Source organism: Xenia sp. Carnegie-2017, unplaced genomic scaffold, assembly GCF_021976095.1.
Source record: "Xenia sp. Carnegie-2017 unplaced genomic scaffold, XeniaSp_v1 HiC_scaffold_13, whole genome shotgun sequence".
Classification (NCBI taxonomy): Eukaryota; Metazoa; Cnidaria; class Anthozoa; order Malacalcyonacea; family Xeniidae; genus Xenia; species Xenia sp. Carnegie-2017.
Genome location: NW_025813436.1, coordinates 4,822,182 through 4,842,462, shown reverse-complemented (window position 1 = coordinate 4,842,462; position 20,281 = coordinate 4,822,182). Strand labels below are relative to the sequence as shown.

Below are 20,281 nucleotides of genomic sequence, written 5' to 3'. Positions count from 1 at the left end.
GGACGAGTTATTACATCAATAAAAAAATAACATGGGAAATGTTGTTATTTTTAAGATGCTTCAAATAATAAGGAATAGATACCAGTTTGATTATTTTCCTTTTCTCCTTCATTTAGATTACACAGTTTTGATGAAGCGGACCAAATGGTGTAGAGATAATCTCTCTGGGACGTCCTGTCCTGGTGAAGAGATTGCTAGACTGGGTGGCCATATCCTGCGGAAAGCAATGGAGTGGCGATGTTATTGTCCGAAGTCTCTCACTTCTTCAAAATACACGTATAATTTTGACGCAAGACTCTCTCAATATTATACTAGACACAGTCAGATCACCTCAATTAACTAACATTCACCCGGGCACATAAGGCTGTAAGGCAGTATCTTATCATAAAAGCTCTCTTCTTTATGCTTCTGTGTTAGCGCGTGGCATTGTTGGATTCTTAAAAATAACAACTTAGCAATTACAGTATGTGTTGAATGGCATTAAACTATTAGCTTCCTCTCTTCATTATTTATGTATTCTATGTTTTTTTTATTTTTAGCTCAAAGCTTTAATTTTTAGAAGCTGAATAGAATGATAAATAGTTTTAATAAGAAAAACTGATGAAGAAGTTAAGCCAGAAAGTGAGAAAACGATCAAAAGTCAACGGAAGGCTGGCTTGTTTTCTTATTTTTTGCTTGAACGCGCATGGTTTTATTTTATTTTCATGCCCGTTTGAGTCCCCAATAGCTTTTTTTCCATTTCTTGGAGAGAACATAAACACTAAAACCGTATGGAATTTATTTCAAGTCATCTTTGTCTGATTTCCTTTTCAATTTCTAATTTAAATAAATATTAAATTCCACTATAAAAAATGGCGTGATTTTGGAATGAGCCATAACAAAATGACGCATTTGGGAATGAAATATTAAAAAAACTCAGACATACCAATCTTTAATCGAAGATTCTTTAAATATTTGTAGAGACACACGCGTATCGACGTGACGATTGTCTAGCGCTCGAGGAAATGTAGAATGTAGATTCTAGTTGGTGTGTTAGTAAACATTTTCATTGCAGGGGCCAAGTTTCAGTGAATTTCAGACTCATCGTTAACTTTTTTCGCAGGAGCCAAAAATGGATTTCGCCCAACCCGCACTTTGTGGAAACATAAGTTCCTAGATATTTAGTGCTTTGTTTTAAAAACTTTTTTAGTCATTCCCATTTGGCAACAGAGCTTTGTTTGACACTACATGACTACATAGTTAACTTCAAAAGTTTGCTGTTTTAAGAAATCCACAACTGAATTACTGAAAAACTCTCACCTGCCATATAATAGCTTTTCTGTCTACTGCATAATTACAATCGTTTTCCTTGTACTGTCTTTGTTATGTAAAGTGAGAGCTTTTTACTGGTACTTATACATATTTATATATATATATATATTTATAAATATATATTTAAAGGAGATTTTCGACATTAATAACGCATCAGTCTGACACGCTTTCAAAAATGGCCCAACAAAAAGATACTCGGAGTCCCTTTTTCTGCAAAGCAATTTATCTTCTTCACATGATCTTTGTAACGGAATCAAATGGATGGCAGGCGGAAACACAAACTTGCAACCAAGTTTACTTTGCCGAAAGCTTAGGTAGGTAGGAGACTAAAATGACATGATGTAATCCAATTAAAATGGTTTCTGATAAGTGAAAACACAGTTGTATGAATGTGTTCCATCGTAAACATTTGAATGTCACTTTGGGCGGGAATTTCCTATTGAAAGATGTCATGACAGTTATTTAATTTGTTAAAGAACAACCGAAATGTTTTAAATTCTACTTTGAACTTGCCTAGGAAATAAATGTTTACAAAGTCAATTTCTCACAACTTAATTCTTGTGACTATTGACAGTAACACTTTGCCTATATAGAACCATTGGGATCGTTGAATATAAACATAGCGAAGCAAGTTTGGGTCCGTTCAATCATCGAGTGCGGGCAACTTTGCGGAACTGATGACTTTTGTGAGGTTTTTCTACACAGCATTAGCGAAGAAAACGAAAACTGCCGGCTGCTAAATGGAATACCCGAAAGAGGACAGGGATTGATTGAAAATGACAGGAAGAAGTGGAGATTGTACATTTCGATGAAGGTGAAGTTTTAGAGAATTTGGTTGCTGTCTGTGAATACATAGTGTCATTACCGAAGTATGTTGTTACTTGTCAACTTATAAGTTATATTACACATTTAACTTAATGTTGTCAAAGACCATCGCAACTCAAAAATCATCTCTTATCATTAACCAAGCAAGCATCGTAAAGTGCTTTTGACACGAAATTTTTAATGATATTCGATGAAAAAAACCGTATTGAACTTTCCTTTTGGCAACAAGTTTTTTCCGTGCTTTCGTCTGGAGCGATTGACTTTTTTTTGTATGTAAAATTTGATAGTTCATAGCTAATCAGTCCGCGTTTCCCAAGTATACGCATTCGTGACTTGCATTTAATCTTGTTAATAATGAAGAAATTTGCTTCATGTTTAATTGTTTCACATCAATTGTCCTTACAGAAAAAAATTCAGATCAAACAAAAGCAGTTTTGTAACGTAACAGCAAAGTAAAAACATAACTTATACGCATGCTAATCAGAAAACCTAGTCTTTTATTTCACTCGCAATTTATATGCAGTATCCTTGTCTCAAACCTCTACGAAACGAGGACCCCAGGGTGGTAAGTTTATGATGGCTGTTAAATGTCGATATTTGAAAGACACAGATGGGGGGGGGGGAGGGCGCAGAGCAGTCAGGTACCAGTCAAATGCTTCTTTTGACACGAGCTGATAAATTGAAGAAAGCATAAAAGAATTTTCAAGAAAAAAAAACTAAGCTTCGATTGCATTTACTCCAAGGTGTCTATGCACAGTTTGTATTTTTCACAGCAGTGAATTAGTTGAGTGAATTAGTGAATTAGTGAATCTAGTAAATGGCAAACTCAGTTTCTTATCGATACCAACAATTTTTGCAAACAAATTTCAAATCAGGCAAACAGGAAAGTGAAAATACCGTCTACGAATATAGTGGTAAGGTGAATTTGAAGCCCGACTCAGTTACTGTGATTGAACTTTTAGAATACAAATGTAAGCTCTTCGTATCTGTCATAAAGTGTAAACGCTTGGCTTGCTTTACTCATCTGGAAACTGTCAAAAAATTAATTTAAGCTTTTTGTAAATCTTCATCGTATTCGTCGCTGCTTTATTTTCTGTGATCCTCTTGAGCATATTAAGACCGTTTAATAGAGCTGCCTCCTGATTAAGGGGGCCCGCTTGACAGAGGTTCGACTTTATCAGAAAAAAATTTAACTTTAATGCTTGCAGAAATACTGTATTTACACCATTAAATCTCCTGGAGTTTGACATTTTTTGCTGCCTTTTAAGTGAACGGTTATTAGAAATAAGGGGATGTAAAAAAGATGACGATGCTGAATATATATTATTTTCACGTGATTCGCGAAAAACATGCTTCAATATCAATTTCCACTAATTAAAATATCCATTATAAAAGTTATTGTTACTGAATCTCTATTACAGTTCGAGACAATAGAATTTTATGTCATTAAGTTTCGTGCTTAACAATGACATTTCCTTTCTCGTTCAAGGCAAAATGTGAAATGGATAAAACGTGTCAAGGTCAAGGTCAATGCATGACGGATTGCAACCAGCCAGATGTTGTCAAATGTAATTGCTATGAAAACTATTATGGCAAAAATTGCGAGAAATATTGTAAGAATTTCAAACATTTCTTTAAGACATTTTAAGAGGGAAAAGTGATTCTTACAGAAATTCCAGTTACCAAATGTCACTGTATTTTCGTAGTGTGGCGTGATTTAGGAATATCGTTATTTTGCTTTTTTCAAAAAACCTATATCTTTACATGTTTGTAAATGTCGAATGTCCAGGTTGGTATAGTCTGAGAAGGACTGTTTTTGTTGTTGTTGACTGACGTTTCGACAACCCTAGCGGTAGACATCTTCAGAGTCAAAAAAAAAATGACTCTGAAGATGACTACCGCTAAAGTTGTCGAAACGTCAATCAACAACAACAAAAACAGTCCTTCTCAGGGCTGTACCGACCTGGACGATCGACATTTACAAACATGTAACGATACTCCCGGGTTCAAACCATTTACTTTAAACCTATATCTGATCGAATAAAAAACATTGATTTCATACCTAGAAATTCCATTACTACGTACATTATTGAAAAAATCAAGTACATTTATTTCTTATGTACCATCCTCACTATGACATACGAATAGAGAGATCAAGTCCATTGATTTTTAATGTATCATCCCCACTATGACATAAGAATAAAGAAATCAAGTACACTGATTTCTTATGTGCCATCCTCATTTTGACGTAAGAATAAGACGATCAAGTACATTGATTTTTTATGCACCATCCTTACTATGACATAAAAATAAAGAGATCAAGTACATTGATTTCTTATGTACCATCGTCACTATGACATAAGAATAAAGAGATCAAGTGCATTGATTTCTTATGTACCATCCTTATTTTAAGCATAGTCATTAACATTGTATGCCAACAATTTTCATCAGGAAAACTGATAAATGTAAGTTAGAAATTCCCTTCCGCTGTTACCAAAACAACAAAAAACTTTCTATTACAGACGACTACGATCTGAACTTTCCCAACACCTCTGCATACACACCGATCGATGTGGGATACATAGACAAAAGCTTAAATGAGTTTACCATAACAGTATGGGTTCTTTTTAACGTTGGCTATACAAGTTATCCACTGATCTCGTACAAAAGAAAGAATTCAGCACAAAACATCGCGATGTATTTCGACCTGGATGGAAATGATGGATCAACGATAGCAAACTTAACTGTTAAGGCATTTAACAAATCTGTGAGGTAAATTTTGTATATGTTTTGTATAATTTATCCTGTACCTCTTTCAATCAGCCATAAACTAGTTCCAATTTAAGGGCCTTGCAATTTCAAGTGTAAGGAGCCAACTGGAAACTTTCTCAACAAACTAATTTAGCAACTTAGACTTCGGTTTTAAAAATATATTTCAATCCTTTCAATAAAGGACGCTCGATATTTTATCTTCACAGCACGTTGACAATACCTATAAACGACGACAATTGGCATCACATTGGCTTTACATGGTCAGGTGTAACCGGAAGTATACTGCTGCTCATCGATGGCGTGTTGTGGGCAACTCAAAATGTCCCTATGAGCAGCGAGATACCATCTGGAGGGAAGTTAACAATTGGAGAAACAGAAAGTGATAGCGGAAGTCAATATCTGGTTGGTAAGATCAGTCGTATAAACATGTGGAGTAGAGCATTAGATGGAAAGGAGATTGAAATGATGGCAAAAAGTCCTGGGATGAATGACGGTGATTTGATCACGTGGTATAAACTAAAGTATATTGTGTCGACTGTAAGGATCCTTCGTTCTTCAAAAGTATCGTTCTCAGGTTAAATATTTTTTATTGCATACTGAACGGTTAATAAACCACGATGTATTCGGCAAAATCAGTTTGGTCCTCTATTTTTTTGTTGCCAAATTGACAATTAATGAGAGGAGTCATTAATAGATAAGAATATAGAAATATCATTAATAGATAAGAAGTGAATTTAAGTGTTAGCAAACATGAGATACGATCTCTTATGTAATTGCTTCTTTCATGTCCACTTAAAAGAGAGATTTTCCATTTAAACGCATGTTACGATGAAATCCGATTTGTTATTCAGCAAAATTTCTGCTTTAGAATCCACATTCCATGAGTATGGAATTTTGAGCCCACGTACAAGCATACAGTACTCCAAATTCCGCGAGTATGGAATGTGGAATTCCAGATCTGGGAGGCTGAATCCGACCTCACAACCTCACAGTGGTTTCTTTTACCAAGAATATATGATTGAAACGAAATCATGGTGAAACTAAACGAGACTTGCATTCTTTCTTATGTTTTAGGTAATATGACGAACTATTTTATACGACTTCCATCGACAATGGTCCATTATCCTGGACCACCACAGCCCATAAATTTCATATCTGCCTGTGTTTGGTATTACGGAAGTGGGAGCGAGAGCACTGAAGTCTTTTCATACAACTCATCAAAGGAATTTAGATTTCTCTTAAAGTCAGGAACACAAATGTCCACTAAAATCAACGGTCTTTCGAGTCAGAAGTAAGCATTGACAACAATACCCATTAACAAGTGAAATATGTAGGAACTCTAGTTTCAACATGAGATCACTCCCAACAAAGACAGTAAATTATTTAAAATAAGGAATTTAGTTTCAACGTAAGATTACTCCCGATGAAAACAACAGACTGGAGAAAAAAATGACTCCAGTTTCAACATCAGATCACGTCAGATGAAAACACCTGACAGGAGTATATAAGGGCTCCAGTTTCAAAATCAATTCATTTCTGATGAAGACCTTGAACTCCAGTTTATACAGTGGCGTAGCCAGCCTGCAAATTTGGTCCAGCTATTTTCATTTTTTTGTGTTTCCTCGATCGCTGTAAAAACAGCAGATGTCTAAAGAAATGAATAATGGTAATGATCCAAACTTTACCTAACATGACCAAAACTTGTGGGCTGACTACGCTACTGAGTATATAAAGACTCTATTTTCAGCATCAGATCACTTCAGATGAAAAAAGCAGACTGTAGTATATTATGCATTCAAGTTTCAGCATTAGATCACTTAAGACAAGGACAATGGCTGATCCAACGCTATGCAAAATGGAATTGGAAAATTAAGCCAAGTGGTTGGTACGGTTTTCTTTTTAAATTCATAACCAATGGTATGATTGCATGTCTCTTAAATTTAAAATTAGTTGCTGTAATATATTTTGCCTAACCGTGGATCTGCTACAGAAATGAAGACACCGGACATTAAAGTTAAGGACTCAAGCTTCAACATCTGACCGTGCCTTATAAAGTGCACAAGTTTGTACATAAACTTATTTCTTTCTTAGGCAGGTTCCAACTTCCTTCAAACATTGGCATTTTCTCTGCTTAAAATGGAATGGGAAAAAAGCTTGGGTAAAGTATTTCTACGACGGCTTTCAAGTCGATACATCTGTCAATGATGTCGCATTACAAATAACCTTACCGGAACGGAAATATTTCCTTGTTCCTCTTTCAAGTAACGGTAAAAAGTTTACACAACTGAATATCTGGGATCACGAGATTTCGAGCAGCAATATTCAAGTCATGGTATCAGGAGGGTTCAATATTCACGGCAACGTGTTGGCTTGGAGCAAACTTTTACAATACGCTTCTACCGGCGATGTAAAATGGAGTGCTGATATCTATGTACCAGGTAACAGATAATTAAAAAAATAAAGAATGGTCGAGAAGTGGATCGGTATGAATCAATATGGGGGAGTTTTGAAGGTTAAAGTAAAGGAGAAAATGTGACGAGAGAGAGAACAGAGAGAGTAAAGTGTTGCTTAGGTGGATTATTGCGGTTGTTTAAATGGTGAACTATTAAGTGTTTAAAGAATGCAGAACGGGGGGGATTTTCGAGTGTAAAGAGAACTGCTGATGTTGATTCAAGTGAAAAAGTTCAAGATGAACAAAAAGAAAAAATAGGATTGTTAGGAGAAAGAAAGGATATCAAAGAATGTTTCTGGTGAAAATTAGATGTAAGGTAATGTAAAGAATGTGGTAAGCAAGTGTGTTGAACTTTCAAGGATGAAGAGTAAAACCGGAATTATGTGTAGAATATGAAAACAGCAAGATGGAACTGTGAGGACAAAAAGAGCACGAAAGGAAACGTTAAGGTTGAGGATGGCAAATATTTGCGGCAAAAACGAGAACGAGAATGGTCAAAAATGTTGGAGGAAGGGGGGGGGGGAGAGGGAAAAAATTACAAATGTCGAATAATTGGCAGCTTGGAGTGACGAGTTATTAATTGATTGAAATAATGATGGGAACCGTTGATTTGGTTAAAATGCTTCAAATGATAAGAAATCGACATCCGTTTACTTTCTTTCCTTTTCTCATTCATTTAGGTTACACAGTTTTAATGAAGCGTAACAAATGGTGCAGAGATAATCTCTCTGGGACACCCTGTCCTGGTGAAGAGCCGGTTGCCAGACTGGGCGGCCAAAACTCGAGGATATCCATAGATTGGCGATGTTACTGCCCAAAAGCTTTGACTGTTTCAAAATACACGTTCGATTCTGACGCAAGCGAACGTCGTTATTTTTCTAGACATGATCAGCTCACCCATGTTAACTAGCAGTTACTTGGGAACAGGACACTGACTCACTGAGGCATTAAATTTTTAAAAACTCTCTTTTTTATGTTTTGTGCGAGCGCGAGGCATTGTGGGATTCGCAAAATGATAAATTAGTCATTACCGTTCATTCATTAATTTAGAGCCCAATCGTCTAGATGTCTAACTACCAAGTCAAGGTAAGGCCATTGAATCATAAGTATAAGAATCAAACATTTTAAGAATCAAACCAAGACTATCAACTTTGCAATTCTATATCATCTCAGAAAAAGCAGATATTAGTTGTAAATATTGTTAGTTTTGCCACCATTCAAGATGGCGGCTTGCCTCACTCAGTATATAATTTCGGCGAAGTCTGATATCTAGTAGATTGGGTTCTAGGTTATTGCATTCATTAGCTACACTATTGAATGGTCTTACCAATAGCCTCATTTTTGAGTCCAGAATGGCTTTAGGAGCAAGATAAATTGTCGTGTTGGAAAAACCTAATGAAGTTAAAAATAAAGAGTGGAAAGGCTATATCATTTCCATGTTAATCAAACATACATATAACATATATCAAACATACATATAACATATATCAAACATACATATAACATATCATACATGTAATATATATTGTACATATATCGAATGAAATTGCATTTTTCCATTGTCATTTAAAAAAAAGCAAGTCAAGCAGCGTTTTTTCTCTGTGTTGTACTGTCCGTACGCCAGTACTTTCAGATTGTTAGTGAAATGAGAAACCTTGCATTGGAAAGCTAAAGAGCTCTTCTCTATTTCAAAGTAAAAATATAAGTGTAAAACACAATATCGAATGCACGATGTCAAATTAAAGTACGATGCACTTTTTTAATGCACACTGTAGATAAAGTCAGGTAAATCATATGTATTCAATAAAACATAAAATTCATAGATGGGCGTATTTGCAATTAATATATGCTTGTACTGAATATTGCATGCCAGTCACCTTTAAAAGTTCGGGAATTTCTGACCTACTATCACTGCACTGCTATATATATGTACTAATGATGCTATGCTATGCTATGTATGGATGGATAGATGGTGTACAAACTTTACTTGCAAAATTAGAATTCAAAGTTAGTTGAGATGAATTTTAAAACAATTGAATTCAGCTTTCGCATAATATTACGGATCAAACAGGTGTAGGAAAAGATTTGGGTAGGCCGACGTCGACGAGTAGTTGACCCAACCCATGTATTTCTAAGCTACACGGGCTCTGTATCAGTTTCAAATATTCTATAGACCGTTCTGTACAAACGCAGGACTTGGACCAGGTTATGAAATCTTTGTTATTTAGTTGCACTTCGTTACAACATGAATAGCACAATTAATGCAACAAGCAAGTATAGCACGATCAATATATTACAAAAATCGTAAAGGTAACTAATAACCATGACGATTGATGGTGGTCATAGTTAGCTAAGTGTTCTAGTACAATGTCAGTAAGACCAAAACAATCTGTCTGAATTTTGCGCGTTTGTATTATGTACACTTTTACTCTCTGAAGATTTAAGAATGGGGACTATATCAGTTGCACTCTTGAATGGGTGTGAAGAAACTTATGAGCTTTACCAAACATGAACATAAACAGACATGGTTCTGTAGAAAATCGTGTCAATTCAACTTAGATCCAAAATAAGGATTTGATGTTAGCACAACGTTAGCATCTGCTTGTTTACGTTCTTCACTAAATAGGAAAGCATTGACAGTTTTCCTTCTAGGCAATTCAAACTATTTTGGCAGAGTTAGCCTATGTTTTTAGGGGGGACTAAGCCCAGCCCTATTAGAAAATACAATTGGGCTTAAACCCTCGCCCGCCGCTTCTTACGCTTGTGTCATACTTTATTCAGACTTTGGTTAATTACATGTTTGTAAATGTAGATCATCCAGGTTAGTATAGTACTGCTTTTGTTGTTGTTGACTGACGTTTCGACAACCTTAGCGGTAGACATCTTCAGAGTCAAAAAATTTTTGAAATTTTCCTTTTTTTGACACTGAAGATGACTACCGTTAAGGTTGTCGAAACGCCAGTCAACAACAACAAGAACAGTCCTTCTCAGGACTGTACTAACCTGGACGATCTACATTTACAAGCATGTAACGATACTCCCGGCTTCAAACCATTTACTTTACTTCGGTTAATGTTATTCGCATCGCATCCGCTTCGCTTTGGCAGATAACATTGACGTCATTCTCAATAATTCTTAATATTATGCTTAACCTCATCGATTTAATTATTTATTGTATAAAAATTTAATGCATTGAAATTAATGTAAGACCAAATGGTCTAACTTTAAACTAGTCTTTTATTGAAAAAGCAATGCACCTTAATTTTATGTATTATTAAGTCAGCTGGGAGTTGTCAGGGTTTAGTCGACATTACAGTATTATAAATGGTTAAAAACTTCACATAGCTGAATGACTTTCACCTGCCTTAAATTAGCTTTTCTGTCCTCTGCATAATTACAAACGTTTTTCTTCTTCTTAACTTTTTTGTTAAGTAAAGTAAGAGCTTTTTCGACGCACTTAAGTATATTTATACATATATATTTATAAAACAGCGACAATAAAACGTGCACGCTAATTGCTCTACAGCTTTGTTTGCATTAGCCTGCGCAAAACAGATCTGAGCTCAACCAATTAAATCGATCAATCGTTCAAAGAGAATTTGCAAATCAATCATGAATACATTCTTAAGGAAAACTCAAACGTTGTTTACGTTATTGTTACTTTAAAAAAGAAATAAAAGATGTTTTGAGTTTTTGCTGATCAACTCACGAGTTCTCCCAAATGTCTTCTCGGCTTGCATAAGCATGTGCAAACACAACAAACATCTTTTATTTCTTAAATACGTTTAAAACAAACTGTGACATTGTATTTAGTTAGTGCTTCAGCTTGCCACGGTTTCAAAAATGGCACAACAGCGAAAAAATGCTCCTTTTCTCTGCAAAGTCATTCAGTTCTCGCGTTTGGAAATTCTTCTTCACATGATCTTTGTGATGGAATCAAGCGGATGGCAGGTCGAAAAAAAAAGTTGTGACCAGGTTTACTATACAGAAAGCTCTGGTAGGAAATAAGTTTCTCGTGTTCCAAGTCAAACTATGTGTAAATATTTAGTTGAATAATGTTCAACGTTAAGATTTAGTTACCAATTTGTGCACGAGTTAGTAATCGTGTTATTACAGCTATTTGTAGAATAAATCCGTCGGGAAACTGTTTTATTCATGCATTTTTAGATATTCATCTTAACTTTTCTTGTTAAAGAAATAACAATATGTTCTCAGTAGTCAATTTGTCTTACAACGTAATTATTTTGACTGTTAACAGTGACACTTTTCTTTTATAGAACCGCTGGCATCGTTGAATATAAACATAACGAAGCAAGTTCGCGTCCGTTCAATTATCGAGTGCGGACAACTTTGTGGATCCCATGACTTTTGCGAGGCTTTCCTACATAGCATTAACAAAAAAGACGGAAACTGTCGAATGCTGAATGGAACACCCGAAAGAAAAATGGGATTGATTAAACATGTGGTCGAGGAGAAGTGGAGACTCTACATTTCGCTTAAGGTAAAGTTTTTGAAAGTTTAGTTACAATCAGCGAATGTATGCAGCGTTTTTTTACAAGAACATTGGATTCACTGTTTAATGGAAAGTGGGGGAGAAGTAAGAACAGTCAAATTGCGCAAATTGGCTTTAAAGCAAAAACTGCGCTTCTTCCAATAAATGGCAAACTCATTTTCTCATCGATGGCAAGATTTTTTGCTAAAAATTTTCAAATCAAGTAAACAAGACAGTGAAAATACCGTCTTCAAATATTTACGAAGTGAATTTGAAGCCCAATTTATTGGGAATGAGCTGTTAGACTACAGGCGTAAGTTTTTCATATCTGCTATAAAATGCAGATGCTCAATTTTTACGATTCTGCTGAAATCTGTCCACAAAGTTGAACTCGGGTTTTATGAATCTTCATCATGTTCATCTTTTCTTTTAAATATATTCTGTGGTCCTCTCGCGCGAATTAATACATTTAGCTTGGCTGCTAACTTTAATTTAATTGAAAAGTTATTGGGAGGGAGGCAGAAAAAAAGCGACTGGGGGTTAAAAATATTTACACAAATTTACCAGCGCATGCATATAGTGATTCACGGAACATATCAATAAATATTATTACAATTTAAAAGAAATTCCATTAGAAATTAAAAAGATAAAACAATTTATATCGCTAAGTTTTGTGCTTAGCAATGGCATACCTCTTTCTCACTCTAGGCAAAATGTGAAATGGATAAAACGTGTCAAGGTCAAGGTCAATGCATGACGGATTGCAATCAGCCAGATGTTGTCAAATGTGGTTGTTATGAAAACTATTACGGCGAATATTGTGAGAAATATTGTAAGAATATCAAACACTTCTTTAAGACATTTTAAGACAGAAAAGTGATTCTTGTGAAACTAATTCGGGCTATCAAAAAAAATTGGTAACTGAGCATTCTCAAATGATGGCGTGATTTAGGAATGTTGTCATAGCTACATTGTTTTTTTCCACAATCTTCTATCAGAAGATTGTTTATTGATTTCATATTTCGAAATAAACTACTAAGTACATTAATAATAAAAAATAATGACATCGATTTTTTATGTACCATCCTCACGAGTTTACTCATTTACATGCATGCATTTTATACCAGCAATTTTCATGAGGAAAACTGATAAATGTAAATTACACATCCCCTTCCGCTGTTACCGAAACACAAAAACACTTTCTATTACAGACGACTACGATCTGAACTTTCCCAACACCTCTGCATACACACAGATCGATGTGGGACACATAGACAAAAGCCTAAATGAGTTTACCATAACAGTCTGGGTGCTTTTTAACGTTGGCTATGAAAGTTATCCCCTGATCTCGTACAAGACAAAAAATTCGTCACAAAACATCGCGATGCATTTCGACCTGGATGGAAATGGTGCATCAACAATAGCAAGCTTAACTGCTAAGGCATTTAACAAATCTTTAAGGTAAATTTTATACACGTTTTGTAGGATTTATCCTGTACCTGTTTTAACCTCAGACTGGCTCCAGCTTACGAGCCTTTCAATTTCAAGTGCCTGGAGCAAACTGGAAACTTTCCCAACAAACGAATCGAAAAGTTTAGACTTAAGTCATAAAAGTATGTTTCTCACATTTAAGAAAACGATTTCATGGTAATCGGTGGTATTAAACTTTAAAAGACTTATTTCGTCATTTGCCATAATACAAACAAAACTCAATTCAGAACAAATTGAGATATAAGAGTTGTTGCTAACTGAGTTAATTAAGCGCAGAAAAGAATTGCTACTACATTTGTGATAACTTTGACGTTGGTCCAAAGTTCTAACACCTTTCTCGCATCTTTGTCGCTTTTAAGCATGGTCTTTTTATTACTTGTTTGCCAACTTTAAGATTCTTTGATAGGTTTTTTCAATTGTCACTCGATTCCTATGTACGGAAAGAAAAAATTCCTTCAATTTCAGTCATATTTTATATTCTGTAGGTGTGTGTAATAAGGGCCCGATTACAGTGGCGGCGGAATGTTGATAATTGGAGGGCATGGGAGCGATATATTCATATATTCATATGTTATAATCATTAAACACAATTGATTTTAATAGGAACTAATAAAGTAAAACATGGATATATGTATAGAAGACCCCCCCTCAATTATCAATGTTCGGCCGCCCTTGCCAACTTTCATTTACGAAAGGGGCTCATGGTCCATGGCACATAGGTGACTACGAGCCCGATCTGTTTCTTTGCAGGTATTCTTTCTCAATGATTTTCCACTTCAATCAATTTACTCAACAAAAAACAATCGATATTTTTATCTTCATAGCATGGTGACCATACCCATAAATGACGACCATTGGCATCACGTTGGCTTTACGTGGTCAGGTGTAACCGGAATTATAATGCTGCTTATCGATGGTGTGTTGTGGGCAACTCGAAATGTCTCTATGAGCAGCGAGATACCATCCGGAGGGAAGTTAACAATAGGAGAAAAAAAAGCTGAGGGTGGAAACCAATATCTGGTCGGTAAGATCAGTCGTATGAACATGTGGAGTAGAGCATTAGATGGAAAAAAGATTGAAATGATGGCAAAAAGTCCTGGGATAAATGACGGTGATTTGATCACGTGGTATAAACTAAAAAATATTGTGTCGACTGAAAGGATCATTCGTCCTTCAAAAGCATCATTCTCAGGTTGAATATTTTCTTTTTCATACAGAATGTTTATCAAACACGATGAATATATAGAAAAATCAGTCGGTTGGTTTTGTATTTTATGTTTCCAATTTGACAATTAAGTAAAATGTTTCAGGAGTCTTCCTCCAAAGATAAAAGGATATGATCTCTTATGCAATCGCTTCCTGTCAATCTTATATAAGAGTATTCTGACTACACGAGCTGGGATGTGGCATCCGACGTCACTATGATCTCCCTCACAGAGAGAAATATAATTGGATTGAAATGCGAAATCACATTGAAACTAAGGCAAAAATGCATTCTCTCTTATGTTCTAGGTAATGAGACAAACTATTATATAAGTGTGCCATCTACATTGGTTAGCTATCCTGGACCACCACATCCCATAAATTATATATCTGCCTGTGTTTGGTATTACGGAAGTGGGAGCGAGAACCACGAAATCTTTTCATACAACTCATCAAAGGAATTTAGGTTTCAGTTTAAGTCAGGAACACAACTGTTCACAAAAATCAATGGTGTTTCGAGTCAGAAGTAAGCACTTGCAACACTTGTCAGAGACTGTAGTATGTATGTGCTCCGGTTTCAAGATTAGATTACAATCCTGATAAAGACATTACAATCTAGTATAAAAGAACTCTATATTCAGCATTAGATCACTTTGGATAAAGACAATGGCTGAGTCAACGTTAGGCAAAATAAATTAGAAAAGCCAATTGGTTTGTACGATTTTGATCTTTCGAAATTCATAACCAATGGTATTGTTGTATGTATGTTACGATTAGAATTAAAGACTATAATAAGTTTTGCTGGATTGTGGATTTTCTACTGGATAAAGACACTACTAGGCATTTAAGTTAAGGACTCAAGTTTCAACATCTGAGCATGCCTGATAAAGTGCACAAGTTTGTACATAAACTTATTTCTTTCTTAGGCAGGTTCCAAGTTCCTTCAAAAAATGGCATTTTCTTTGCTTAAAATGGAATGGAAAAAAAGCTTGGGTAAAGTATTTCTTCGACGGCTTTCAAGTCGATACATCTGTCAATGATTCTGCATTACAAATAACCTTACCGGAACGGAAAAATTTCGTTGTTCCTCTTTCAAGTAACGGTAAAATTTTTTCACAACTAAATATCTGGGATCACGAGATTTCGAGCAGCAATATTCAAGTCATGGTATCAGGGGGGCTCAATATTCATGGCAACGTGTTGGCTTGGAGCAAGCTTTTACCATACGTCTCCCCTGGAGATATAAAATTGCCTGTTACTATTTATCTACCAGGTAATAGATAGAAAAGAAAGGAAAGAGTGGTTGAGAAGTGGGTCGGTATAAATCAATATGGTTAAGACTTGATAGTTAAAGCAAAAGGGCACACGCAAGGAGAGAGAGATTAGAGACAAAGTAAGGGGGGGGGGGTGTTGTTCAGTGATAATGAAAGGTCAAGTAGATTCAGGTTCTTATGCAAGCAGAACGGAGGGAGGATTCTTTAAGATTAAGAAAACTGCTGATGTTGAGACAAATATGAGTTTGTTTAAAATAAACAAAAAGAAACAGCTGAATTAACAGGAGAAAGAAGGAATATCGAAGGATTATGAGGGTAAAAATAGCAAGTGAAATGATGTAAAAAATTTAGTGAGAAAGATTTGAGCTTTCATGCTTGAAGGTAAAAATATCAAGATGGAACTTTGAGGATAAAAAGCACGGAAGGAAGTTTAGGATGACAAATGGTTTGGTAAAAATGTGAGCCTGTGAGGTTAAAGAGAATGGTCAAAAATATCGAGGGGAGGGAAATACAAGTGACAATGTAAAACAGCTGGAAGCTTGGAGTGACGAGTTTCAAACTAATTTAAATTTGATGGATAATATTGTTATGTTTAGGACCTTCAAGTAACAAAGAAGCAATATCAGTTTAATTTCTTTCCTATTTTTTGTTCTTGTTCATAGGTTACACAGTTTTAACGAAGCGGACAAAATGGTGCAGAGATAATCTCTCTGGGTCATCCTGTCCTGGTGAAGAGGTTGCTAGACTGGGTGGCATGATCTCAAGGGAATCAATATTTTGGCAATGTTATTGCCCAAAATGTTTGACTGCTTCAAAAAACACGTTCGATTTTGACACAACTCACACAAGCAAAACTTGTTATGTTTCTAAAGTACATCATCAGCTCATCCACATCAACTGACACTCACTTTGGCACAAGACACATAGGCAGTAACTTATGATACAGGCTTTCTTCTTTATCACGTTATTTTATGTAGAAATGAAAGACAGATTTTGGTCACTACATTGTTAAATGTTGTTGATCGGTGATAAACCAGTAGTGAGGATAATTTGTAATTCTACACTCCAGTACTTACGTTCCAATGATGTTTTGATATTTAGGTAAAAGCTTGAGTTCTGTGCTGAAAACTGTAGTGGAGTAAGAATGGGAAAGTGATCAAAAGCCAACAGACGGCTTTCTCATTTCATTTCCAATAGATGAAGTATAAACATAATACCCATGATATATATTATACATATATCAAATAAAAATTGTATATTTCACTTGTCATTTAAAACAAAAGCAACTCAAGCAGCTTGTTTTTCTCTGCGTCGTACCCATAAATGTACCATACTCCAGTACTTTCTGATTATTATGAAATATAAAGCTAAAGAGCTCCTCATTTTTCTATGTAAAAATATAACGGACCTCACTAAATTGATTACGGTCTCCACTAATTATGAAAGCATCGACAGTTATCTTTCTAGGCAATTCAGGCTTAAGAAAGTTTCTATTATTTTGGCAAAGTTAACCCATGTTTTTATGGGAACTAAGCCCAGCCCCAATTAGAAAATTTATTGGGGCTAGAGCCCCTTTCCCGCCGTTTCCTACGCTTATGTCATACATAATTCAGACTTCGGTTAATGTTATCGCATCCACTTCGCTTTTGCAAATAACATTGACGTCATTCTCAATAATTCGTAATATTATGCTTAACCTCATCGATTTAATTATTTATTGTAAAAAAATTTAATGCATTGGAATTAATGTAAGACCAAATGGCCTAACTTAAAACTTGTCTTTTACTGAAAAAGCAATGTACCTTAATTTTATGTATTATTAAGTCAGCTGGGAGTTGTCAGGGTTTAGTCGACATTACAGTATTATAAATGGTTAAAAACTTTCACATAGCTGAATGACTTTCACCTGCCTTAAATTAGCTTTTCTGTCCTCTGCATAGTTACAAACGTTTTTTCTTCTTAATTTCTTTGTTAAGTAAAGTGAGAGCTTTTTGGACGCACTTAAGTATATTTATACATATATATTTATAAAATAATGACAATAAGACGTGCGCGCTGATTGGTCTACAGCCTTGTTTGCATTAGCCTGCGCAAAACAGATCTGAGCTGAACAAATTAATCAATCAATCGATCAAAGAGAATTTGCAAATCAATCACGAATACATTCTTCAGAAAAACTTAACCAGTTGTTTTTAAATTTGTCATTTTTTCTTATTATGACTTTGAAAAAGAAATAAAAGACGTTTTGAGTTTTCGCTGATCAGCTCACGAGTTCTCCCAAAGGTCTCCTTGGTTTACATAAGCAAGTGCAAACACAACAAACTCTTTTTTTCTTAAATACGTTTGAAAGAAACTGTCGACATTATCAGTTTGCCTTTGTTTCAATAATGACACAACAGCGAAAAAATGCTCTCTTTTTCTGCAAAGTCATTCGGTTCTCGCGTTTGGAAATTCTTTTCCACATGATGTTTGTGATGGAATCAAGCGGATGGCAGGTCAAAACAAAAAGTTGTGATCAGGTTCACTATACAGAATGCTTAGATAGGAAATAATTTTCTCATGTTCCAAGTCAAACTATGGGTAAGTCAAAAAATTTAGTTGAATAATGTTCAACGTTAAGATTTAGTTGCCAATTTGTGCTAGAGTTAGTAATGATGTTATTACAGCTATTTGTTGAATAAATCCGTCGGGAAACTGTTTTATTCATGCATTTTTAGATATTGATCTTAATTTTCCTTGTTAAAGATATAGCAATATGTTCTCAGTTGTCAATTTGTCTCACAAAGTAAATGTTTTGACTGTTGCCAATGACACTTTTCCTATATAGAACCGCTGGCATCGTTGAATATAAACATAACGAAGCAAGTTCGAGTCCATCATCGAGTGCGGACAACTTTGTGGATCCCATGACTTTTGCGAGGCTTTCTTACATAGCATTAACAAAAAAGACGGAAACTGTCGAATGCTGAATGGAACACCCGAAAGAAAAATGGGATTGATTAAAAATGTGGTCGAGGAGAAGTGGAGACTCTACATTTCGCTTAAGGTAAAGTTTTTGAAAGTTTAGTTACAATCAGCGAATGGATGGAGCGTTCTTTTACAAGAACATTGGATTCACTGTTTAATGAAAAGGGGAGGAGAAATCAGAACAGTCAAATTGCGAAATTGACTTTAAAGTAAAATTTCCGCTTCTTCCAATAAATGGCAAACTCATTTTCTCATCGATGGCAAAATTTTTGCTAAAATTTTTCAAATCAAGTAAACAAGACAGTGAAAATACCGTCTTCAAATATTTACGAAGTGAATTTGAAGCCCAACTTAATGTGAATGAGCTTTTAGACTACAGGAGTAAGTTTTTCATATCTGCTATAAAATGCAGATGCTCAACTAGTATGATTCTGCTGGAATCTGTCAACAAAGTGAACTCAGGTCTTATGAATCTTCATCATGTTCGTCGTTCGTTTTAAATGTATTCTGTGGTTCTCTCGCGCGAAGTAATATATTTAGCTTGGCTGCTAACTTTAATTTAATTGAAAGGTTATTGGGAGGGGGCAGGTAAAAAGCGACTCGGGGTTAAAAATACTTACAAATTCACCAGCGCATATATGGTGATTCACGGAACATATCAATAAACATTATTAGAATTTAAAAGAAATTCCATTAGAAATTAAAAATTAAAACAATTTATATCGCTAACTTTCGTGCTTAACAATGGCATACCTCTTTCTCACTCAAGGCAAAATGTGAAATGGATAAAACGTGTCAAGGTCAAGGTCAATGCATGACGGATTGCAATCAGCCAGATGTTGTCAAATGTGATTGCTATGAAAACTATTACGGCAAAAATTGTGAGAAATATTGTAAGAATATCAAACACTTCTTTAAGACATTTTAAGACAGAAAAGTGATTCTTGTGAAACTAATTCGGGTTATCAAAAAAAATTGGTAACTGAGCATTCTCGTATGATGGCGTGATTTAGGAATGTTGTCATAGCTACATTGTTTTTTCCACAATCTTCTATCAGAAGATTGTTTATTGATTTCATATTTTGAAATAAACTACTAAGTACATTAATAATAAAAAATAATGACATCGATTTTTTATGTACCATCCTCACGAGTTTACTCATTTACATGCATGCATTTTATACCAGCAATTTTCATTAGGAATACTGACAAATGTAAGTTACAAATCCCCTTCCGCTGTTACCGAAACACCAAAACACTTTCTATTACAGACGACTACGATCTGAACTTTCCCAACACCTCTGCATACAAACAGATCGATTTGAGACACATAAACAAAAGCTTAAATGAGTTTACCATAACAGTCTGGGTGCTTTTTAACGTTGGTTATGAAAGTTATCCCCTGATATCGTACAAGACAAGAAATTTTGTTATCTCGAACTTTTATTTACCATAGGGGCTCATGTGCCATGGCACATAGGTGACTACGAACAC

At 35.2% G+C, this 20,281-nt stretch overlaps 2 protein-coding genes across 2 annotated transcripts; both read left to right on the top strand.

Annotated features, from left to right (window-relative positions):
- The first annotated feature begins 1,479 nt into the window (after window positions 1–1,479).
- LOC124459547 lies at window positions 1,480–9,182 on the top strand. Its single transcript, XM_047009003.1, has 8 exons — window positions 1,480–1,625; window positions 1,905–2,125; window positions 3,626–3,749; window positions 4,659–4,908; window positions 5,115–5,482; window positions 5,983–6,199; window positions 7,000–7,346; window positions 8,041–9,182. The coding sequence occupies exons 1-8, from the start codon at window positions 1,487–1,489 to the stop codon at window positions 8,268–8,270; spliced, it is 1,896 nt and encodes a 631-aa protein (XP_046864959.1). The 5' UTR covers window positions 1,480–1,486; the 3' UTR covers window positions 8,271–9,182.
- A 2,021-nt stretch (window positions 9,183–11,203) lies between these two features.
- LOC124433269 lies at window positions 11,204–17,106 on the top strand. Its single transcript, XM_046983030.1, has 8 exons — window positions 11,204–11,357; window positions 11,638–11,861; window positions 12,561–12,684; window positions 13,064–13,313; window positions 14,168–14,535; window positions 14,721–15,072; window positions 15,473–15,819; window positions 16,483–17,106. Exons 1-8 carry the CDS (start codon window positions 11,204–11,206, stop codon window positions 16,719–16,721), a joined length of 2,058 nt encoding a protein of 685 aa, XP_046838986.1. The 3' UTR covers window positions 16,722–17,106.
- The last annotated feature ends 3,175 nt before the right edge of the window (window positions 17,107–20,281 follow it).